This window comes from Nicotiana tabacum, chromosome 6 (genome assembly GCF_000715075.1).
Source record: "Nicotiana tabacum cultivar K326 chromosome 6, ASM71507v2, whole genome shotgun sequence".
NCBI classification, from domain to species: Eukaryota; Viridiplantae; Streptophyta; class Magnoliopsida; order Solanales; family Solanaceae; genus Nicotiana; species Nicotiana tabacum.
The window spans coordinates 217435222-217453351 of NC_134085.1; the positions used below are offsets into that span (position 1 = coordinate 217435222).

The 18130-nt window shown below is 36.8% G+C and overlaps 2 protein-coding genes and 1 pseudogene across 2 annotated transcripts; 2 read left to right on the plus strand and 1 right to left on the minus strand.

Annotated features, from left to right (window-relative positions):
* Nucleotides 1-1138: 1138 nt before the first annotated feature.
* LOC107820400 (protein ENHANCER OF LHP1 1) lies at nucleotides 1139-8841 on the plus strand. The gene is made up of 12 exons (XM_016646683.2): nucleotides 1139-1585; nucleotides 3386-4494; nucleotides 4801-4977; nucleotides 5096-5209; nucleotides 5636-5740; nucleotides 6834-6968; nucleotides 7057-7112; nucleotides 7194-7296; nucleotides 7373-7489; nucleotides 7583-7709; nucleotides 7817-7947; nucleotides 8043-8841. The coding sequence occupies exons 1-12, from the start codon at nucleotides 1309-1311 to the stop codon at nucleotides 8550-8552; spliced, it is 2961 nt and encodes a 986-aa protein (XP_016502169.2). The 5' UTR covers nucleotides 1139-1308; the 3' UTR covers nucleotides 8553-8841.
* A 3568-nt stretch (nucleotides 8842-12409) lies between these two features.
* LOC107820399 (uncharacterized) lies at nucleotides 12410-15422 on the plus strand. Its single transcript, XM_016646682.2, has 2 exons — nucleotides 12410-13872; nucleotides 14885-15422. Exon 1 carries the CDS (start codon nucleotides 12551-12553, stop codon nucleotides 13868-13870), a length of 1320 nt encoding a protein of 439 aa, XP_016502168.1. The 5' UTR covers nucleotides 12410-12550; the 3' UTR covers nucleotides 13871-13872; nucleotides 14885-15422.
* A 434-nt stretch (nucleotides 15423-15856) lies between these two features.
* On the minus strand, nucleotides 15857-17710 carry LOC107820401 (putative splicing factor 3A subunit 1; annotated as a pseudogene).
* Between the last annotated feature and the right edge of the window lie 420 nt (nucleotides 17711-18130).

Here is an 18130-nt window from a genome sequence, read left to right on the forward strand (position 1 = left end):
AGGCAAATTATACTTATTAGGCTCTAAACTATAGTGATTTATGAAAATTTCTCATTTTATTTATTGTAAACAGAAAATAACTGATCCGGTAATTTGGTAAAAATAGCACGGGCTAACCAGTTTTCAGACTGGTCATTCAAAATACCCAGCATTTGCAAAGTCATTGAAAAGTAACAACTATTTTGGTGCAACTCGAAAAGTTCCAGCATAATATACTGGAGATCGGTGCACCTGTGTGTGAACTTCGAGAATATTATGCTGGAACTCCAACATGCTGAAAGATCCAGTATAATATACTAAATTCCAACATGAGAATTTTTTCGGATTTTGAACTATATTTTTGTTCAGATTTATCTTTACATGAAAAATGGCTAAAATTCGATTACTTTTGAAACCGTGGCTATTTTTGAATGACCACTTGTAAATATGACTATTTTAGAATTTCTCCCGATAATTTGTAGAGCCAATCTAGGTAGGCCCAATAATAAACCGAGTCATTGACTTGTGCAACAGTTTGGCCCATTAACATCTACTTGGGTCGATATGAGATCCATACAATTGCGCAAAAAGGGGAGAAATTCAAAAATAGTTAGATTTATAAGTGGTCGTTCAAAAATAGTTCAATTTCAAAAGTAATCGAAATTTAGTCACTTTTCATGTAAAGATAAATTTGAGCGAAATACTATTCAAAACCCGAAAAATACGCCAGTATATTATGCCGGAGTTCCAGCATAAGTATACTTGAACTCCAACATATTATACTGGAGTTCCAAGATAAGTATGCTGGAACTCCAACATAATACGATGGAGTTCCAGCATAAGTACACTAAACTCTAGCATAATATACTGGAGTTCTAACAAAGTATACCGGTCCAGTATAATATGCTGGAAGTTCATACACAAGTGCTCGAATCTCCAGTATATTATGCTGGAACTTTTCGTGTGTTGGAGTTCTAGCATAATATGCTGGAAGTTCATACACATGTGCACCAAACTCCAGTATATTATGCTAGACCAGTCTCTATTGTAGCAAAATAATTGTTATTTTTCATTGACTTGGTGAACACTGACTATTTTTAAATGATCAGTCTGAAAATTGACTAGACCGTGCTATTTTTACCGCAAAAAGCAAACATACAATTCCAATTCTGTTTTCCTTTCCCGCTCTCTCAATCGCATTTCACAAACCCATTTCCCGCCAAATCCAAAACGTTTTACTACTTTTATCCAAACCCTAACAAATGGAAACCAAGTAAAAGTAACATCTAAATCAGAGCAAGGAAGAGAGCAACAAAACCTTGATCGACGATGAAGATCAGATCCATTAAGATGCGAGAAGCTCACAAGAGCAGCAATGGCGTTGGGTCGTTTTGCTCGGTTTTATGGGATCAGCAAGGCGAACACATCGTCACTGCGTCTTCTTCTGATTCTTCAATTTGCATTCAAGATGCTTTTTTGCCAGCTAATCCCCCTAAAATTGTTCGACATCATAGAGATGGCGTTACCGCTTTGGCTCTCAGCCCTAATTTCACCTGTCTGGCCTCCGGATCTGTTGACCATTCCGTCAAACTCTACAAATTTCCTGGTATATGCTCGCTTTTATCTCATCTCAAGTAGTTTTTGTCCCCTGTCGAAATGGAAAGTAGAGTAATTTCAGTTAAGGGATAAGGAGTTTGTTTAATTGATTTAGTTTTCTGCTTCTCAGTTTCCTGTTGTAGGCGAAATGATTAATGAAGCTCTAAGTTGACCGAAAAAGGAATCTATCTGAATTGTTTATCAAGTTATAATGAACTACTTAGGCGTGCATAATATTTCTGTTAAATTTTGTATTTTTTTTTGTATCATCTATATACCTGAATTTTGTGTTGTTTTTTCAAGCTTTTATTTCCAGAAAATGAATGTTCTGGACAAGTGGTCAACCTTAATAGTTTAAGGTTAATTGTTTGAACAGCCAGAGTTTTGAGGAGTTGGAGGGAGGTGTGCTGTTATCCGAACATCTCAAATATTAGTTGGAGGGAGGTGTGCTGTTATCCGAACATCTCAAATATTGCATTATTTACCTTGGAAAATAGTATTTTCTTCCTGTTGCTATTCTACCAAAAAATTGTCAATCTTGTCTCATATAAGTTGGTCCCTTCATAAGAATCTCGTGTGACCACTGGTTCATGAAACCGCTAACCAAACAATAGTGTATCCAATTACTTGTGTTTCTCTCATAAGGACAGATTTTCTACTATAATTTAGTTAGGACACTCTTTCAGTTCACGACCTACATGAAACCGCATTATTTGTTAGTGTCAACTTCAAGCTGGACTAAGGTGTTAGTTTGAGAAGCTGAGCTAGTCCTTTCTTTTGTTTTCCTACATTTGCAGCTGCTAAGTATGCTGTGGAATTTTTAGATAGTATGGTAAAAAGTAAAATTAAGAGTGAATTAATGTCCGTCTTCATTTGGCTCATACAAAGCTTTTCCTTTTGAACTATTTTTCTTGACATCAATTTTAAGGGCTGAATACTTGAATCAAATGCCGCTAACTCCTGAACTAAGTTATGAGAGATTGGCAGCTTCCCAGCAACCTTTCTTGTGCTGGTTGAAGTGAAAAGGTTGTCTGCATATCTTGCCCCATTCACACCTCTCCACCCCTTTACATAAAAGTAGAATTAGGACAGTTGGTAAATAGAGTTAGTGCCTATGCCACTGGGAGATAGCTGGTACCTTGTGTATTTGTCGAGGTGCTCGCAAGCTTGCGCGAACACTACAATTATTAAAAAAGAGGAGAAAGAGGAAGAAAAAGAAAAAAGTAGAAATATGCCTCAACCTTTTCATTTCTTCCTGATCATCTTAATCGTTTTTTGCCTTGTGAATTCTTTTCCTTGATTTGGTTCCTTTCATCCACTAGTATGTGTCTAACAGCCTAGGCATTGTTGCTAGCTAATTAATAGAACTGATCTGGAGATATAGTTCTTTAATGATGCCTTAACAATTACTAAATCCATTTCGTTTTCTTTAATGATATTTGGATTGTATGGAGTTTAAGATGTTGGTTTGACTTATTTATTATACTAGTGATAGCGGAAAAAAATAGTAACATAATGGTTGAAAAGTTAGTTGGATAGGGGAAACATCACATCTAAGTTTAAAAGGTTGAATAGTTTAATGAATTTGATTTCTTAAAAGTTGTAAAACTAGAATAAATATGGAATGCTGTCAAACATTTTGAGATGTCTCGAAATGGAAAGACTGCCATATAGATTGAAATGGAGGCATAAACTAACTTGTCTTTTTATGCCAAATGTGGAATATCTGATTTGGTAGTCCAGCTGTTCATCAATTGCTGTTTACTGATTGCCATCTTGATTTGTTGGTTGTTTTGATTATTTGCATCAGGAGGGGAGTTTGAGACAAATATTACCAGATTTACCTTGCCTATACGGACACTTGCTTTCAACAGATCTGGAACAATGCTGGCAGCTGCTGGTGATGATGAAGGCATCAAACTTATAAATACCATTGATGGCTCGATCGCAAGAGTTCTTAAAGGACATAGAGGGTCCATCACTGGCATAGCTTTTGATCCCAAAAGTGAATACCTGGCTTCAGTTGATTCAATAGGGACTGTCATGATCTGGGAACTCCAGTCAGGGAACACAATTCACGTTTTAAAAGGAATAGCTCCGGTCATTGGGTCTGATTTTTCTTCTATGAACATAGTTGGCTGGAGTCCTGATGGGGAGCTATTAGCTGTTCCTGGCTTGAAAAATGATGTGGTGATGTATGACAGAGACACTGCAGAAAAACTGTTTTCACTTAGAGGTGATCATGTACAGCCCATTTGCTTTTTGTCTTGGTCACCAAATGGAAAGTATATGGCTACTTCTGGACTAGATAGACAAGTTTTGATATGGGATGTTGATAAGAAACAAGATATTGATCGGCAGAAATTTGATAATAGGGTAACTTGTATGGCGTGGAAACCAATTGGCAATGCATTGGCAGTAATTGACATCATGGGAAAGTATGGTATCTGGGAATCAGCCGTACCTTCTTCAATGAGATCTCCCACGGAAAATGTTCCTGTTTTAGGTTCTAAAAATGGTCATGGTCTTCTTTTCTTTGATGAAGAGGAAGAAAACCCAAGTGCATCTGGAAGTTTAAGTGACCTTGGAGAAGATAGCCACGGTGAATCTGAACCATTTAGCAGAAAAAGATTACGCAAACAGCATAGTTTTGATGATGGTTGGGAAGAAGATGCTAAAGAAGAGTTTGAGTTGCTTCCAAAAGCTGAACCTCGTAAGAAGGCTCCTCACGGTCACACGGATAGTTCAGATAATAAAAGAAATGAGCTCAAGAATGTCCCAATTTCTGCAGGACAAAAAATGCAAGAAGCTTTTCAGCCAGGCACAACTCCACAGCTGCCTGGCAAAAGACGTTTTCTATGTTACAGTATGCTTGGCAGTATAACCGCGATGGAGCATGATGGATACTCTCACATAGAGGTATTGCAGCTTGTTTGTTTTTTATCTTTGTCTTTATATCTATTTGAAAACTTTTTATGTTATTTTTATTCTTACTATACAAAGTTGAACATTGAACATGTTTCAACAATCATCTTTATTTCAAGTGATTGGCTTTTAATTGTTTCATGGCTAGAATCTGTGATCTTCAACTTGTCATCCAGAACTAACCAGGGAAAAAAAGGCCTACCGATAATGCAAGCCATGTTGAGTGGGCAATTCATCTCATGTTTACCATAGACCTACATATGAATGAGTTATTCAACTAACATGATAACTTCTATGCAGATTGATTTTCATGACACAAGCAGTGGTCCCCGAGTCCCTGCAATGACTGATTATTTTGGTTTCACAATGGCTTCTTTAAATGAAAATGGAAGTGTATTTGCAAATCCATGCAAGGGTGAGAAGAATATGAGTACACTCATGTATCGTCCTTTCAGTAGCTGGGCTAATAACAGTGAGGTTAGTGATTTAATCTTTGATTCTAACTAATCCGTACATCAAAATGTTTCAAAAGTCTGGTGTTATGAAACTTGTTACTTCTGACGTGGCTAACTCTGATTTAATTATGCAACATTAGTGGTCAATGCGATTTGAAGAGGAAGAAGTAAGAGCAGTTGCACTGGGAACTGGTTGGGTAGCTGCTGTTACAAGTTGTAATTTTCTTCGCATCTTCACTGAGGGTGGCCTGCAGGTATATATATTCAGATATTGTATGCTTAGGGTTTGTAAGTTGGTTCCGTTCGTGCCTTCAAAAATAATCTCCCTTGGTTTCAAATTGAATGTTTTTTTTGACTTCATGTAATTGTAAGAAAATAACATTCACTTGTAATAGTTAATGGAGGTCATTCCCTTGTAATAGTTAATGGAGGTGCAGTTTGAATTTGTGTTACTTATTGACAAGGGTCTCTAGTTAATGATGGTCTGGTTATTGGTTTATTTTATAACTTTGATAATAAGATAAGTTGTGAAATTGGTCATTGTTTTAGCAGTATCTGAAATAGACCTATGACAATCAACATGAGATAGATGGAGTATTTCAAATGTCGTAGTCAATGTTTTGATTATTCTGGAAAAGATTCTGAGACAGTTCCTTTTCTTTTTTGGATTGAAATACAAGAGACACATTCTTTCCCTCGACGGACCAGTGGTTACTGCAGTAGGCTATAAGGATGAACTTGCAGTTGTCACACATGCATCTCCCCCTCTTCCCTCTAACGAACAGGTACAGTTCATTGTTACATCATGTGATTAAATTCTTTTATTTCACGTTTTGATGCCTTGTAAATTCCTTTGAGCAGTTATCAGAATATGAAGAATTAATTTCAATAAGGCTATACAGTGGCTGCTTAATAAAAGGAGATATTAGGTCAATTTTGACAATGTTTCACAGTAGATTATTTATCCAAAAGTTGTGTCACAGTAGATCTTTACAACTTATTATTCAAACGTCCTTGTTCATGGTGTGCACTGATCAGATTTCAATCTGCCTGAATGATCACTCAAAGCGCCACTGACCAATACTTCTTTCTTAAACAAAGAATTTAATTAATTCTAACCATTGTCTAGGCTTATGCCTGTTACATGCATGTTAGGCTTGTCTTACCCTTCCATATGTTTTTGACTTGGTCTGAAGAAAATAAATTCATTTCAAATGAAATGGATGGAGCTCAGGACTAGGAGTGGCAAACAGGCGGGTCGGATGGGGTATGGTTCGGGTCAAAAACGTATAATGAAAAAACGTATAAATTATCCGACCCGACCATATTTAATACGGATAAAAAAGGGGTTAACCGGCGGATAATATGGGTAACCATATTATCCATGACTTCTTGTATATGGACACTTTTGGGAAAATTCTTAGTCTCCCTAACTTGAGTAACCCCAATTTGAGGCTTTATAAATGTAAAAGTTAGACCCATTGGTTATCTACTTTCTAAATGGATAATATGATTCTTATCCATATTTGACCCGTTTTTAAAAAAGTTCATTATCCAACCCATTTTTTAGTGGATAATATGGGTGGTTAACTGTTTTCTTTTAACCATTTTGCCACCCCCTACTCATGACTAACAATTTAGGGCCTACTTAAACTTAGCTTATAACCAAGGCATATCATAACTATTCATGTTGATTAGAGATAACAGGATTCGCTCTGATTTGGTGGAATATATAGTTGTTTTTCTTCAGTTCCTGGACTCGGATTTTATATTTAAATTTAGATATATATAAGTACTTTTTTGACTGATCGATTGATGATGATTGGAGAAGAGGTGGATTGGTGTATTGATCATAGAACTATTTGAAATTCCATACAGATTCTTGAATTTAGAGTCTTCAATATTCGTAATGGAATACAACCTCGCCGAGGAAGACTTCCATTGACTCCTGGTTCATGTTTATCATGGTTTGGTTTTAGTGAAGAAGGCCATCTTAGTTCTTTTGACTCTAAGGTGAGAAATCATTGACCATTAAATCAGAGACCAGAGATTATTATTAAGATTGCTAAATTTGAAGTTGGTTTCTTAACTGCAAATATAGGGTGTGCTAAGGGTATTTACTAATCAATATGGCGGCAGTTGGCTTCCCCTTTTCAGGTATAACTACCGCCCCACTTGTCCACTAGTAACTTTATAGATGTTACAAATACTTGTTCCTTTACAAATTAGAAATTTCAGTGCCAGCAAATTGAAGAAGCCAGAAGAAAACTATTGGGTTGTTGGGTTAAACACAAGCAAGTTGTTCTGTGTCATTTGCAAATCCCCGGATTACTTCCCAGAGGTATGGTGCTTTGTTGCAGCGTGTTTCTTGTCATACATACTATCACACCTTTCTAATCCTCTGGCTGTATTTTCAGGCCACTCCGAAACCTATTCTCACTCTGTTGGATCTTTCATTTCCTCTTGCTTCATCTGACCTTGGAGCAGAAAACCTGGAGAATGAATTTATAATGAATAATATGCATCTCCATCGGGTATGTATATGTTCAGATTTCCTTACAGTTGCCAAAAAATCAAGGGAATTTATGTTGATAGATAGTTTTGCCGTTTGCTGGATTTGCATTCAGATTCAGAGCACAATTGAAGAAATGGAAGCTGCTGGTGAGGACACCAGTTTGCTTGATGATGAGGCTTTTAACACTGATGCTGCTCTTGATAGATGCATCCTGAGGCTCATTGCATCCTGCTGCAATGGTCAGTTTTCTGTAAAGCTGGATGCAGCAAGTCTGCAATACCTTAGTATCCTACTTTTCCACTATGTTTTCTTTATTTGGTATTGTTTTTTTCCCTTCTCTTATCAGGTGATAAGCTAGTGAGAGCTACTGAACTCGTAAAGCTTCTGGCTTTGGAAAAATCAGTCAAAGGTGCTATAAAGCTTGTTACAGCCCTCAAACTACCAAATTTGGCAGAGCGCTTTAATGCCATATTGGAGGTAGGGGCGGTACCTCAACGGAAGCATTTGATTGTCAGATATTAGTTACTTCAATTATTTGGGTTTCTTAATCTTGTTACTTTGTATTTCTACAGGAAAGGTTGAATAAAGAAACAACTGGTAGCACAATTCCTGCATCCACTGAGTTGAAATGCGATACCTCCTTTAATGCTCAGGCTGCATTAACCAAGTCCCATTTTACGGCTGAAAGCAGCAAAAGATTGGAACTAGAGAGTTCCCCCTCCCAAAATTTGTTAGCTCCTTCTCTCACGAAAAAACGGTCATTGGAGGAACCAACCAAGGATGTAAATATGGATACAGAAAATGCTAGAGCCAGAAAATTGGAAATGGCAAGGGAGTTCAAAAATGCATTTGATTTGAAGAATTCTAAAAAATTGAAGGATGAAAAGGATAAGGCGGATGAAGTGAAAGATGCAAGAAAATTAGAGAATGCAAACAAACTGGAAGATGGAGAAGATAAGAATGGAGAAGCGAATAAGGTAACAACACAACGCCCCTCTAATCCGTTTGCAAAATCATCTAACAACAAACAAAGTGCATCCTTCCTTGATTCCCTCAAGAAAAAGGTGAAAACTGACAGATGATGCATTTGTAACTGAAAATGCTGGAACGTTATCCCAAAGTTGCTTGTAATAGAGAAAGTTGTATATGATCATATAACATTAGGTTTTTAGGTAGCCCTTGTATCTATTTAAGCAATACAATGTAGAAGCAGTTGACAAGAGTTGAATTGGATAATCCGCAATAATGCGGAAATTAGTATCTACTTGTACCATTAGGTTGCTGGCATCCATTGATGTTGAAGAGTACATGAATTTTCAGTTTGCATCTTTATGCTTAAGTAATTATTTATATACATCATATTGCCTGTTATTCACTGTCAATGTGATTCTCTTCCTTGTTTTATTCGTGGGCTGGAGTTAGATGAATTAGTGAAGTCGAAGAATTCGAACGTGACTTTTGTGAGAGATTTTGGGCTTTTGCAATATTACGTCTTGGGATTTTTACTTTCCTATACTATATATGAAATTTTCCCGACCAAGTTTTAACTTAATTACACGGATATATACAATTTAATAATTATATACAAAATAGTTTTAAATGAGTATCCATTTATAGTAGGAATTGAATAGGTAATCTCCATTCCTGCGCTCTCTCTCTCCGTCTCTCTTTTTCTCTCCTCTATTCTTTCTCCAATTTCTTCCTTCGTTTTTCGCTACTCTTCATCCTCCTCCTCCCTCCCCCCCACCCCCCAGATAATTCATCAATGAATTTCAATTGTTACAATATAGAGTTTTAACTTAGCAATTTCTTTTTCATATTGCACAATTGGTGTTCGAATTGAAATTATCAATCAATAAAATTTGAAGGTATTTGATTCTCCACCATTGACAGCCATTAAAAAGTTTCGAAGCTTTTAATTCGAATTTGAGTTTTCAAAAACTATTGTTTGTTTGGATTGGTTGTTGTTGCAAATAATTGGAAATATTCTTTGGAGTTTATATCTCAATTTTGAGGGTGTTTGGTGAAAGACTTGATTTTGGTTGAATTTCAGATCGAAACTCGAAAAAGAAGAAGACGAACACATGACATACAATATACTTACGAAATTATATTTACATTGTATTATGTTGTAATTATATATATTTTTATTTGAGTGTTGTATGAAAGTTGAAAAATAGTTATATAATGTATGAATCGTTGTATGAAATTTGTATTTAAGTTATAAATACTATCTTTTTACATAAAGTTGTTGATATGTATCAAAATTGTTTTAAGAGAAGAGGTTTTGACTGGAATTTCAAAGAGGAAGAAGAACACACCATTTACAAAATAAATACAACTCATATACAAAATACATACAAAAGACATTGTATAAAATTTGTATGAAAATTATATTTAAGTTGTATGATGTTGTAGTTATATTTAACTGAATAAGTTGCATTATATATAATTAGTTGTATGAAATTTGTTTTTACTATGTATATTATTGTAGATTCAAATTTGTATTAAATTTGTACGAAATTTGTTTTTAATTTGTATGTTGATGTACCATACATTGTTCTTTTCTTTGTTAATTTATTAAAGAAAGAAAAGTGGAGAATGAATTCTGAATCGACTAATGTGCACTTATTCATATTTGTTTGAACGGAAAAACTTGAATATTGATGGGAATTGAATGATTTGGGTGGAGAAATTTCGAGTTTCACATTAAAAGCGTCATCGCCGCACTTCGGAGAAATTGAGTTTTATGTGAGATTTGAATTTTGTTTGAGAAATTAACTGGGTAGCATAGATTATGATGGAAATACTAATACAAAGTTGAATCCGAAGTTTGGAGGCGACTGAATTTAATTTGAAATCCGCTAAAACTTCGAATCTGCTCAATTATGCTTTTTGATTCAATTGCGATTGGTGCTGTAGTTTGACAATATTATTAAAAAACTATTCAGTAAAAGCAGAGTGGATCAATGATAGAGATGGAAACAAGGATAAATTTTGGTGACAATTGCGTTCAAAGCTGTTGTCATATTGTAGCGTTTTTTTTTTTTTTTTTTAACTGAAATTTCGTTTGTTATGGCTTAAAATATGTAATATACAACTGGAAGAAATCTTATTAAAAGAGGAATGGAGAGAAAATAGAAAAAAGATGTAACTAAATTCTCTAATTTAAGACACTAATAATGTATTGTATATAATTTATAAGTAATCCTTGTTTAGGGCGAATAATATACAAAATTAAGATAATTTTAATAAATAAATTTCAAATATTGTATAGGAAAGAAAAAATCACTTGTGTCTTCATGTTAGAAAATTAGGTGAAACTGGTGAAAAAAATCATATAGAGGATGAATAATAGTGCATTGCGTTAAATTTAAAAGGGAATTTTTCATAAAGCACCATCTTTTTGGTCTAATTAGCCATTTATAGATATCCTTTGTTATATTACTTGTTATAGATATCTTTTATGTTTTTATACAATGTATTTCATGTATTTAAGCTATTGTATTCATTAATACAACCAAAAACATAGGCGTAAAATCTGGAATTCCAGCTAAGCTTGACATGTATTTAGCTGTATTCAAGCGACATTAACATTAAATACAGTAACGTATTTGCGCTAAAAACGGAAGGAAATATAATCACTTGATATTCTCCTAATTTAACTCAACGAACTAAAACGATCCCTCATTAATCTGTATTTGAAAGATACATAATAAAGATTATAGCTGAATAAAGAGAAATACATATGAATAATACAGTTGAATACAACAAAATACACCTTAATTCATCTTAATAAAATACTTGAATACAACAAAAATATAACTGAATACAGCTGAATAAACTCTTGAATGCAAAAAAATACAACTAACTTCTGCTGAATAAAATAGTTGAATATAACTAACTACAACTGAATACAACTGAATACAGTTGTATAAAATACTTGAATACAACTAACTTCTGCTGAATAAAATAGTTAAATACAACTGATTAAACTTGAATACAAGTGAATACAGCTGAAGAATACATTCGAATACAACTGAATACAAATAGGCTGGATTTGTCAGCCCAGACATGAACACTCCTCCAATTGGGCCCGAGGAACTGTCAGAAACATCATTAGAATTAGAATGATGAGAATTCAGCCCAGACGATGATGACTCTGAAAAACTTGAAAAGTGCCTCTCAATTGTAGAACTAACATTGCCGCAAGTGTACGGCTTTCCGGTGGGCGAAAAAACGACCGCCGCAACACGAGATCCGGTCAAATCGAACGGTGCTCGCGTGCTGTGCTGGTAGCTCAGCCCGAATCCGGATCTTTTGTGAAGTACGCGAGTGTGGTTGCTTATATTCCGACTCAGACAATGGCTGATGATAACGTTGGTAACGCGGAGCAGAAAATTGAGAATTTGGGTGGGAGAAGAGTTAAGAAACTAGGGTTTGTGGGAGAAGAGAGTCTGGTTGTATGCAAACAGAGAGAGATTGTATAGGGGTTTGCAAATACGCGGTGATTATGTGAGAGAAAATACAAAAAAGGAGAGAGAAATAATATTTAGCATATATGGTGCCTTAATTGTAGGATGTAACTATATTTAGATTTTTTGCTATAAAGGATAAAATGTATTTATAGGATGTAATATTTTAAAATGATATTTATTTAAAATAAATAGGGTACTAAGATTTTCTATAGGGTGTAAAAATTTCAATTTAAAATAGGAAGAAGGATTACAAAAGGGAATAAAATAAAGTGGATATATTATTTTTCTCATAGATTTCAAACTAAAAGTCTATAATTATTGTATACATCACTCTCCGCCAAAATTTGACGAGGGGCTAAATAATCCAGAATAAAGGATCCCCAAGGACTAAATTTAAATTTCAAACACAGCTGGTCCAAACAAAAGGGGAAAAAAACAGATATATATTGATGTTTTAATAATTTCACACGCCAAGAAAATCAACTGCACACACACACACACACACACACACACACACCTACCAGAAAACCATCAATACAAGGAAACCCAAAGCCAAAAACGGAGTCCTTCATTAAAAATAGCGTATTTTCTCAGCTTCAGCAATGGCTCAGGTCTCAATCTCGCTGCTCAATTTCCTCAACGAAGGTGAAGACGACGTTAACGGACATCCAAACGCCGTTATTGAAGACCTCGACTCTTCGCCTTACTGGGTTCACGATTTCGGTGAAAGCTTCGACGTTTTCACTGCTCCAGATCTCTCCGATTTCCCTCCCCGCGCTCAAATCTCTTTGACCCGTCAACGGCGCACGAATTTTCCATTAAGCGACGACGTTTCGGAACCCGATTCGGTTATCACCACAATGGATTTTTTGGACCGGGAGAACCAAGTAAACTTCGTCATGGACCTGTTCCAGCAACGCGTGGAACAAGCCCAATCTTCGAACCGAGTGATTTCGGACCCTGATTTGCTTCATATTTCGGAGCCGGAGTTAGAGGCCAGTTTCGGTGTGATTGAAGGGAATGATGTTATGGGCTTGAGTAGCTTAGACCTAGATTTTGGGCTAGGGTTAGGTTTTTGTGGGGACACCGATAATTCTGGGTTCCACGTTGAAGACTGTGATGGCCCAGAGCAGTTCGTTAGTGGGCTGCAGGTTGTGGATATTGGATCGGATTCGGATGCTGATGAGAACTGCGTTATGGGCAGACTTTTCAATCTGGATGAAGGTGATGGTGATGACGATGAGGAGAATATTCATGATAACGAGAGTGATGAACCGAGCCTTAGGCTGTGTTGGGACTCATTCCAATTGGAGGATGATCATAGGGATATGAATAATGAGGACTTTGAGTGGGAAGAAATTGATGGAAGAGTTGATGAGAGAGAGATTCTTAGCATGTTTTTAGATGATGAGGAAATATCCGAATCTGCTCCTGCCCTAGAGGATAGGGCCAGAGAGTTGGATAATTTGGAGTGGGAGTTTCTGTTGAATGTTCACAATTTGGAGCCTGACCCTGAAATTGGAAATGTGGAATTCGATTTAGCTCATCATATTGATCAAGACGATTACAATTACACTGCTGAATATGAGCTGTTATTTGGACAGTTTGCAGAGGGCGAGAATGGTTTAGTTGGAAAACCACCAGCTTCTAAAACTGTTGTTAGAAACCTTCCGACTGTGGCTTTGAGTAAAGATGATATAGAGAAGAACGATGCTACTTGTGCAATCTGCAAGGATGAGATGAATTTGGGGGAAAGGGCTAGACAGTTACCGTGTGCTCATAGGTATCATGGCGACTGTATTGTGCCTTGGCTTGGGATTAGGAATACCTGTCCAGTTTGTCGACATGAGTTGCCCACTGATGATCCTGATTATGAGAGGAGGAGAAGGGTCGCGACTCAGAGAGTTGGTCAACTTGATTGAAGGTATACTTTTTGCATTTGGGTTGATGGCTTGACAGCATCAACCCTTTGAGCAATGCATCTGCTCTTTGTTGATCTGCTGTTGGAATTAGTTGTTGGTTTCCTTGGATTAAGATTGTTAATATATTAGATGATTTTGATGTTAGTACTCTGCGGATGTCTTATTGCCTTATTATATGTAGAAAACTTTGTATATTAAGCAAGTTCAGTAGAAGGAATGAATTGTCTATTTAATTTGAGTTTTCTTTGTAAATTTACTATTACACCTTATAGATTGTATAAAGCTCACAGATTATAAGACTCATTGATATTCATCAATGAGTTCTCGATAGCTCTTATGTTCAATGCATGATGTGAAAGTAATTTCAAGTTTGGAGGGAAAAAGTTTTCCACTTTTTTATAGATGTTTAAGATGGGATGTTCTTGCTTGTTTTGATCATGGACTCTTCCAATGTCACACAAGACTGAATATTTGGAAATTGATGTCCAAGGAGTCATTGGCAGTGAGAATCTTTGCTTAAAAGTTGAGCATAAGTAAAGCAGCAATTGCTTTGATAGACAACAAAGTCAGACACTTGTTAGGGAAATTGGGTTTTGTCAAATATTTGAGAGTTAAGCACATCTTATCATATTTGCAAAATAGTCTATCCTGCTAGTCATATGCATAAACAGGTCCTTAATAGCAGCTGCAGTTAAGTGTGTTAGACCTGAGAGAGTGTATGAGCAAGCTTGTCAATATTTCATGATAATTTCTGAGTCAAGAGTAGTAATAATGAGGCCATTGATGGCCAAATCAGGATTGAAACTAACACTAGTTCGACTTAAGCATGTGTTTGTGCTCTGCATTTCTGTTTTATCCGTGTTTTTTTTTGTTGCTATTGAGACATTGGGTTCATTGGACGATTCAAGTACTATTTAGGACCACATTTTGCTGCAACCGGATGATATTTGAACGTGATCTGAAGATTGTATGTCATCATTGGTGCATGGAATTTAACTCATATTCCCTTTTCAGGGTATAGTAGGCCTGGTTCATCACGAATAGTTATCAGCCGCTTCACAGCTTGGCAAGGCAAAAGCAGATTTCTCAGTGGGACTGTGACTCCTTGCAATTAGAGTGCACCTCCTCCCTATGCCATCAGGATGTAAATTGACTGAAGAGCATTGGTAGATCAAGAGAGAGTGTATGGCCAACAAGGGTGATGAGCTAGTCGGTCAAGGTTGGAGAGAGTTTAGTGGAAATTTGTTTGGATAACTAAACCTTTGTTCTGAATCCAAGGGAACCTTTATCCCATCCTCTGGTATCAAAAGAATTAAGACTTTTTTGTATGTTTATATTTTTAAGAGAGTGAAATTATGAAGTTGCAGATCATGGGGAAGTTTTTTAGATGGAGCTTGTTAGTTGTAGGCTAAAACGTGGAGAAGTCAGAGTGTCGTGCAGTGTAAAGTGACAGTCTTGCCAGCTTGGTGATAGTCTTGTCAACTTGTACATTATCGTTCTTGAATTTCTACTTTGATGGTGAAAATTAATGATATTGCAATGTGTTATACCATGCATATTCACATCGACACCACATGTTTAACTTTCTCTTGGAAAAATACGAAGATGAACAAAGATGTCCATTTCTTCTCTTTCCTACATCAGTAAGGTTAACCCCCTTTTAGTGTCAAAAGGCGCTTAACAAAATTGAGGTCAATGTGGCAAACGCATTACATTCTTATACCATCAAGGGTCGTTAAATGGTTAAAGGACTAATTCCTGAAGCAACTTCTCCAATTGATCAGACCACTAGAACTTTACATACACATTAAACTAACAAGAAATTGGTACTTTTCAAAGTTCAGAACATTCTTCTCTCAAAAAATGAGTTAAGAAAATTGCAAATGCAGCACTCGATCTTGCAAGAGTAGAATCAATTGTCAGTGGCTCTAAATCATTTTTATATACTAGCATTTATTGAAGAATAAAGTTGATTTATTTGGAGAACCGAGAAAGAAATGCTAGAAGTAAAACCAATATGATCTCCAAAATCACATGAAAAAGTACGGAGAATCCATTGAATTAACAACAGGGATTAGATAATGCTGACAGTTCCAAAGAAAAACCTCTGAAGGCCATGCCAAATGACTCCATTCATCTCTTTCTGCCACCCCTTTCGCTCAGAGAGAGAGAGAGTGAGTGTTTCCGCAGATGCAACATTATAGTATGCAAGAGACAAGTTGTCCTTGAGAAAACTTGCTTTTCCACTCAGCTTCTCTTTGTTTGCAGGAAGCTGGATCTCCCTAGAGATCTTCTCTTTTAGACTGCCAATGGTTTCGGACAGAGATTGCACTGTGATTTCCAGAACTTGTCCTTTGAGATTACCTTCCTCTGTATTTGGCACAGATACATTGATCTTTGCAGGTCCCGAGTTCTGAGCCAAAAACTGCTCTTCAGGAATGAGAACAGACTCATCAAGCTTTTGCCTCTTCGGCTCTGTCTCTTCAGGAAGAGGAGGGGCTTCCTCTGCTGGAGGTGGCGGCGGCATTCCTTGGGATATAGGAGGTGGGACCATAGGCATTCCGAGCTGGGACATTGTGAGGGGAACAAAAGGTCGAGGTGCTCCCAACGGCATAAACTGTAATCCAGGAGGTGGCGGAACAGGAAGATTATGTGAATTCATACCCATTGGTGGATGATTCACCATGAGATTTTGCTGCCCAGGCATCTGTGGCATTGGAGGAGTTGGGGGCTGGACCTGAGGAATCATGTTGACCATAGGAGGTGGAGGTGGAGGCGGAGCAACGACTCCAACACTATTGGGAGTGTAATACTTGATTGTATTAGGAGGAGGCCAAGGAATATTCAGCTGCTTCGGCTCTTCCTTCTTTTTCTCAATCTCTGACTTGATTGCATTTGAAACTTCCTTCTTCCTCTGTGGTACCAAATATATCAGGACGTGTTTGTGCAAGTCCAACAATGTTCCTAGAAATCTCATCATCCTGAGCAAGAGTTGTCTCCCTAATCTTAGCAAACATTCTCTCCTTCTGTTCCTTGTACTTGGGATCAATGAGAGAAATCCTCATATGTTCAGACATCTCATTAATAGGTATTAACTCACCAGTTATAGGACAGACAACACATTTGGTTGAGTCCCTTTCTGCCTGGATCCTCTCTTCAGGCCTCTTCCAGTTCTTCACAATCTGCATTGGTGGGTCCCCTTCCTCTTGAATAGCCACACTCTTTGACATTAGCATGCTCTTCAACATTCGCGTCTCTTATACCTTCTTCGACAAGCTGCAACTCTTCATCATCCATCTCCATTTCCACCTCATCAACATACTCTTCGCGCTCCAATGTGGGCAGCATCTTGCTCCTTGTAACCTCCTCAAGGGTCATAGGTGCAGGTAAATCCTGATCCACATCATTATCAGCAAAATCTATAGTCTCAACAACAACAAAATCATGCCAATCAATCACAGCCATCTGCAACCTCTCCATTTCTATATCATCTTCAGCTTTCTTCCTAGCCTGTTCCCGTTCCAACCGATGCAAACATCGGTCCAGGACTGTAGTCATGTCAACAGCACTATTTCGCAGTATATCCGTCAAGTTATGATTGTGAGGCGGATAAATAATGCCAATGGTTCTCGTATGCGTCGCAACAGACGTTGGAACCTTGTTACTGTCCTTTTCATTGTGCATGGCGCCCAACATGATTAATTTATTATTCCAAAAATAACGAAACAGGGCAGAACAACCTAAGTCAGGAAAAAGAGCGACACAAAGATCTGGGGACGCGAGAGACAGCGCAAGTGGCTGACCGCGGTGGCGCAGCTCTCGAAGGTGGAGGCTTGGAGACCGGCGGTAAAAAAATAAAAAAAAACCCTTGAAGTCGTTTGGTACGATGGCAAAACTAATCTTGAGATGAAAATTTAAAACTAATCCCTTGTTTGATTAATAATTCGAAAATAAATTATCATTAAAAAAGTTCTAGGATAACTTGTCATCAAACCAAACGAGCCTAAGTTAAAAAGTAGTACTCCTATTAAAAGTTGTGAACTTAGTGTGCGTTTGGACATAAGAATTGTAAAATTTCAAAAAAAAGTGAAATTTTTTTTTAAAGTGAAAATGATGTTTGAAATTTAGAGTTGTGTTTGGACATGAATATAATTTTGGGTTGTTTTTGAAGTTTTGTGAGTGTTTTGAGTGAAAATTTTAAAAAATAACTTTTTGGAGTTTTTCAAATTTTCAAAAATTTCCAAAATGCATTTTCAAGTG

Excerpts from the sequence above, each read along its gene's own strand:
- LOC107820400 (XM_016646683.2), top strand. The coding sequence starts at position 1,309 with ATGAAGATCAGATCCATTAAGATGCGAGAAGCTCACAAGAGCAGCAAT. Across the intron at positions 5,210-5,635 it reads TCACTGAGGGTGGCCTGCAG|AGACACATTCTTTCCCTCGA; the intron begins GTATATATATTC and ends TTGAAATACAAG. Across the intron at positions 5,741-6,833 it reads CTCTTCCCTCTAACGAACAG|ATTCTTGAATTTAGAGTCTT; the intron begins GTACAGTTCATT and ends AATTCCATACAG.
- LOC107820399 (XM_016646682.2), top strand. The coding sequence starts at position 12,551 with ATGGCTCAGGTCTCAATCTCGCTGCTCAATTTCCTCAACGAAGGTGAA.